At 38.8% G+C, this 5,828-nt stretch overlaps 1 protein-coding gene across 1 annotated transcript; it reads left to right on the top strand.

Moving 5' to 3' along the window:
- Positions 1 to 2,406: 2,406 nt before the first annotated feature.
- Positions 2,407 to 4,639, top strand: LOC122009602 (probable methyltransferase TCM_000336). Its single transcript, XM_042565819.1, has 6 exons — positions 2,407 to 2,775; positions 2,868 to 2,905; positions 3,050 to 3,265; positions 3,354 to 3,770; positions 3,850 to 4,122; positions 4,211 to 4,639. The coding sequence occupies exons 3-6, from the start codon at positions 3,149 to 3,151 to the stop codon at positions 4,544 to 4,546; spliced, it is 1,143 nt and encodes a 380-aa protein (XP_042421753.1). The 5' UTR covers positions 2,407 to 2,775; positions 2,868 to 2,905; positions 3,050 to 3,148; the 3' UTR covers positions 4,547 to 4,639.
- The last annotated feature ends 1,189 nt before the right edge of the window (positions 4,640 to 5,828 follow it).

Raw genomic sequence — 5,828 nt, 5'->3', positions numbered from 1 at the left:
GTCAATTGGGTCGACCCGATTTCGACCTGAACCTGAAACTACCGAACCCTAACCTGATTTTTTTGTGTTCAATTCGGGTCGTGTTTTCGTGTCAGGTCAAAAATTGTCACCCCTAGACTAGGCTATGTGCTGAGCTGTATTATAGTAGTGAGAAACTAATTATCCTCTAAGTTCGAACAGCGCTGAGTCCGACCGACTGTATACTGAGAGTGTTTTTACTGGGAAGTAGGGAGCTCAGCCATATGTCCATGTGACACTTTAGACCGAATAGTCATATATAACAAGACTTGCTCTTGAACTGTTATGCTGGAATCTGGCAGTCCAACCGGATCTCATCCTAGCGGCTGTATGTTGGGAGATATTACTTTTGCTGTGCGCTGAGAGAATACTTTTGGACGATGGGGAGCTAAGACCCATTTGCCCGGCCGACATTAGGGTCGCTCTGGTTTATCTTGTATATCCTAACATCAAGTGAAGCAATAGGTCCTTCCAATCCAACCGGTTATTAGGGTTGGCCCGCTGTATACAGAGAGACTTGCACTCAAAAATGGGAAACTAAGTCCTTTAAATCCGACCGACTGCTTAGATGGTCTACTTTATCTTGAGAGTCATAATGCTATGTGAGAAGTTGAGTCTTGATGAGAATAATCTGCTCAGATGTATTTATTCTGATTTTAACTGTCACCTCACTCTAACTTTAACCACCATCTCATCTTCACTTTGACTAATACATCATCTTTGGATCCACTTAAAAGCACCATATTAATATATTTTCGATCAATTGGATGTTCTCCCTTAATTATTGCAATGAAACCAGTAGAATTCCTTCTTAACCTTGCCAATGGTAATGTAAATTACGTAAATTAGTATAGGAAAAGATTAATCTTAGAAATGGAGTGTTAATTCCATTCCACAATTGGTGATTGTTTGACAATTGAATATCTTGGGATTATTATATTTATCTATAACTAAAATGAAATATACGACTGGAAAAATATTTCTTAGGATAAAAATTACAAACCTTTTCAACTGTTTCATTGACTGGATTAAAACCATACCGGCTGATACCAAAATTTGATCCGACTGAACATCAGCTACTATATTGTAGTAAAATACGAAATCTATCATCCCAGCAGTTCACGTGATATGAGAAGATAAATTGAGAAACTATAATTAATTTTATCGATATTCACCCTTTTACCCGTTATAACAATATCTATACCATAATAATCAACTAAACCTTGTTCCAAGGATGAACATTAGCTGATATTGCATCTTCAAAGAGAGTACATAATACACAATGAAGAATTGAAGTAGCAAAGATTGTAGTCTCCTGTCCCATAGGATGCTCAATTCGTTAGAAGTGACAAATTTATTATAATGGAGTAGAGATCAATTTCTAACAGGTACATGTCCTCAAAAAAAATTATTTCATCCTCTAATTACTTGACAATCTTTCATATAATTTAAACATGGATTACTAGAAATATTCAGGATGAGCATAACTATTTTTATTTTTATTTTTTTTCCTGCGGAAGGGTTGTGACCTAAACATGCAACTTTCACGGTAGCTGGCCCACAAAATAAACAATAACAATATTATTGGGTAACAATTGGTGATTGTTTGAAAACGCTTTGAGAGTGGGAACAAAATCTAGCTAAGCAAGTCGGGAGAGGGCAATTTCAAGAAAACCATCAAAGTAGGGGTGCCCTATGATAAATTTTTAAGTATCGTGCACCCTTTGAATACACCGTAATTTTAGATGCCACCTCCGGGTAAAACGCTGAGTTTATTGCATAGGTGCTTGCAACAATGTTAACATCAAAATAAAGTGGAAGCAACTATAACCACCATAATACCAATAAACAATTGTTAATTTGAATCAGTGTTTATTGTAATTTTTTTGTAAGTTAACCGGTGGCAAAATATATTTAATTTAATTGACATAAATAATAATTTTTCAAATTGATAAAGATATTAATAACTATTATGATATTTGCAGATGCAAACTCCAAAATACTTGTATAAGTGATTAAAAGATTAAATCTACCCTTTCTTGAAAAATGATAATCTTGCATTTATTAGCACAAAGTGAACTACTTGTTCCTTTTGTACTTTTATGAGTTCACAAGGCCCTGTTTCAGTATTCTGCAAATAATCAACTATTACTTTGCAAAAAGAACACTGATCATGTTCGATCGATGAGCTGAGCATCTCTAGTGACATTAAAAATACTAAAGCATATACAAAAAGCAGGAAGCCAATTCAGTGAACCAATAATGCTTTGAAGAAAGGCCCCAACGCTATTTGCTCCAAGGGAAAGTCGACATCATTTGAGCTACAACCATCCAATGATCAGCTTGGCCTGCCCTCACTTTTCTTTCTTTGCTTTGACCACAAAACAACTCATCACAAATCGATTCTGAACCATCAGATTTGAAGGACATAGTCAACAAGTAGATAAAGACAACTCATAACAAGGGCAAAGCTATGCAATTGTAATGACATCCACTGGATGCCCAAAACAAATGCTTCAGAACAGTGCCCTTGAACACGCCTGGCCAATTGGAATGAACACGAGCTACGAGCTTGCCAATTGAATTCAGGAGATGGAGAAAGAATCTCAGACAAGAAGAGCCCTGCAATATTTTTATATGGCCACTGAAAATGGCTCTGAACATTAAAATCTTCCCTATGATTTATTCCGTTCAACCATTCTTCTTCTCCACTTGGGTTTTCCTTCTCTCTGTGAGACAAACCAGTCTCAATCTCAGGTATGTTTTTTCTCTCATCATCCAGTTACTTTTTTTTCATCAGTCAGTGGATAAACAGAACCATCTTTCGTTGTGTTTTGCAATATGAACAGACAAAAATTTCGATCTGGAGAGGTTTCATGGATGACAGGTACACATGTAATTCATATGCCTAACTGTTTTTGGATCCTCGGTAATTCACATATTTACATAGCGATGTGATGTGATTGATGCAATCGATGTGATTGATGGATCTTATTAGTGTCCATGAACTTAGCATCGACTGACTTTACAGGGCGCATGTGATCGAGCAGTTCACTTGCTAACAAGTAAATGTGAAAAAAAAAATCAAGTAAATTGTGAGCATCACTGGAAACAAAAGCCTCTGAGAGTCATGGCACCCTATGAACCTTCAAGCAGCACACGAGCTGTTAGAATGGACGTGGAGAGTGTCCTGCACATGAACGGAGGGCTGGGGGAGACTGGCTATGCTCTAAACTCTTCCCTTCAGGTCATACATGAATTCCAAACGGTGTTTCAGACGACCACCTAAACGTCCATAATCCCTTACTTTTAAAGATTTGTCTTTGTTAATTCAGAAGAAGACATTGGAAGTCATGAAGCACATCATAGTGGACTCGGCGGTCAAAACCTGTGTAGCCAAGGCAACGCGAGAGAGGTTCACAATCGTTGATCTCGGTTGCTCTTCAGGGACTAATTCCCTGCTGCTGGTTGGTGAAATCATCAGGGCCATCCACGAGAGGGCTCAGCAATGGGCAACGCCAGCACCAGAGTTCATGGTCTTCCTCAACGACCTCCCGACCAATGACTTCAATTCCATCTTTCTGACCCTTCCGGACTTCACTAACAAACTCAAACTCAGCGTTGAGTTGCAAGGAGGGTGCGCTCCATCTGTGTGCTTGTCCGGACTTCCCGGCTCTTTCTACGGAAGGCTTTTCCCCACCAATACTCTTGATTTTGTTTGCTCGTTCTACAGCATGCACTGGCTTTCACAGGTTAGCATTCGAATCTGAAACGAGCATTCATGCGGACGTTGGAGCTTAATTTCAATAAGTCAAATTAATGTGTTTGCAGGTTCCTGAAGGGCTTGTCGACGGCAGTGGCATGTCGATCAACAAGGGAAAGACGTACATCTGCAGCACCAGCCCCCCTGCGGTTCTTTCAGCTTACTTTAATCAGTTTCGGAAAGACTTCAGCGTTTTCCTCAAATCAAGATCAGCAGAGTTGCAGTTTGGTGGGCGAATCGGCATCGCCATGTTAGGGAGAGAAAGTGAGGATCACAGTGACAGGAGCACGGCAATTTTGTGGGATGTTCTGGATCAGTCATTTGCTATCCTTGCCTCGCAAGTGAGTTCTGATCATTCACATTTTTTCCTTCAATTTCTGTCGTCATTCAAATTAAACTTTACTGTATCTCTCCTTTCCTTCCTTGTAGGAAATGATCGATGAGGAGAAAGTGAACGAGTATGATGTTCCATTTTACGCTCCATCGAGGAAGGAGATTGAGAGTGAAGTGCTGAGAGATGGGTCATTTACGATCGAGTCCATGGAGAATTATGAGCTGAAAACGAGCACTGGGGATCCGAAGGAGGACGCAAGAATCACGTCGATGGCCATTAGAGCCATCCAGGAATCCATGATTAGCCACCACTTTGGAGAAGAAATTTTAGACTCGCTGTTCCAGATTTACAATGGATTGCTCGGTGAGGTGATGGTTAAGGAAGAAATAACAAGTTCGCACCTGCTAGTAGTGCTGAAAAAATCAAGTTAAATGACTGGAACATCGATCTTGTCAAACTCTAAGAATTGTTTATGTTTATTATCATGAATTTGAAAGAATCTCATCCGTGAATGTAAGCTAAAAGATTTTTTTTTAATTAATTCTTGGTTGGGCGAGTAGGATAGGAGGCCAAATGGGGGTTTCTGAGATAGATTATATTGAAGGATGAGAATGAGATTCGGGTGGGGGATTAGTTAATTAATTATGCACCCTTGCATCAATGTTGGATCCATTAATAGAGGCTAGAGATAGGTACATTGAGTTTACAGTGGGTAGGATCGATGCGAATGTATTTAAAAAAAACTTTAACTTTTTTTAAAACTTAAAAGAAAAAGTGAGTGGGTAATGGAATCAACTAAAAGAAAACACTAGAAAAATAGAAGGTTATCAATTATTTGATTCAGAACTTTCAATAATTTCTACTTCAATTTCTATTTCAAGACTCGAGTCCTTTAGACTTATCGATGAGTAATCTATTAATATTCTCTATCGGTAAACTCTCGGTAGAGTAATAGATTACAAGTAGAGAACTAGGAAAGTGTAACAACCCTATACTTTTCTTATCAATAAAGTAAATTAAACGTTACCCAACACGTGAAAAAGAAGATCTGGATTGAGTTTTACTGTTGGAGATGGTCTAACTATAGCAAATAGATGTAGTAGTGTCGCAACGAAGTGGTAGCATGAAATCAGAGCAACTAGACGGTTGAGGATAAGTGTAGAGAAGTGATAATTTAATGTTGGCCGAAGATCTCTTTTTATACACCATTGGAGGCGCCTCTAATGGTTCAGGGCACCTCCAATAACGCTTATCTGATCCAAAGTCTTCGACTCTTATCTACTCCGAAGCCCCTTCATCATCTCTAAGGCGCCTCCAATGTGCTTCAAGGCACCTCCGTGCCATGAAAATTTATCCGCAAACTTTATTTCTGTGAGGGTGCCTCCACCCTCTCTAGGGCACCTCCGTGCAGTTCTGAGGCGCCTCCGTCCAACTCCGAGGCGCCTCGGTGACGCTGAGCAAGATAACGATTATCCTACAAGCTGATGCAAAGAGAAAAATTAAGGAGAAGACAAGAAGAGGAACCACTAAGAGGAAACTTTTTATTAAAATTTTAGGGTTAATCTCTCAGCATCTAAACATGACTCTTTTATAGACCACAACATAAGACTCAAATAAGGGAAAAAATTACAATAATTACAATTAACAAATTTTAATTCTAATCTTGTCAAGAAAGGAAATAGATTTTTACCTAAAAAGGAAAGTAATTAACTT

This window comes from Zingiber officinale, chromosome 8A (genome assembly GCF_018446385.1).
Source record: "Zingiber officinale cultivar Zhangliang chromosome 8A, Zo_v1.1, whole genome shotgun sequence".
NCBI lineage: Eukaryota > Viridiplantae > Streptophyta > Magnoliopsida > Zingiberales > Zingiberaceae > Zingiber > Zingiber officinale.
Note: the sequence above shows the minus strand (reverse complement) of the source record. Positions and strands in the feature narration are given on the sequence as shown.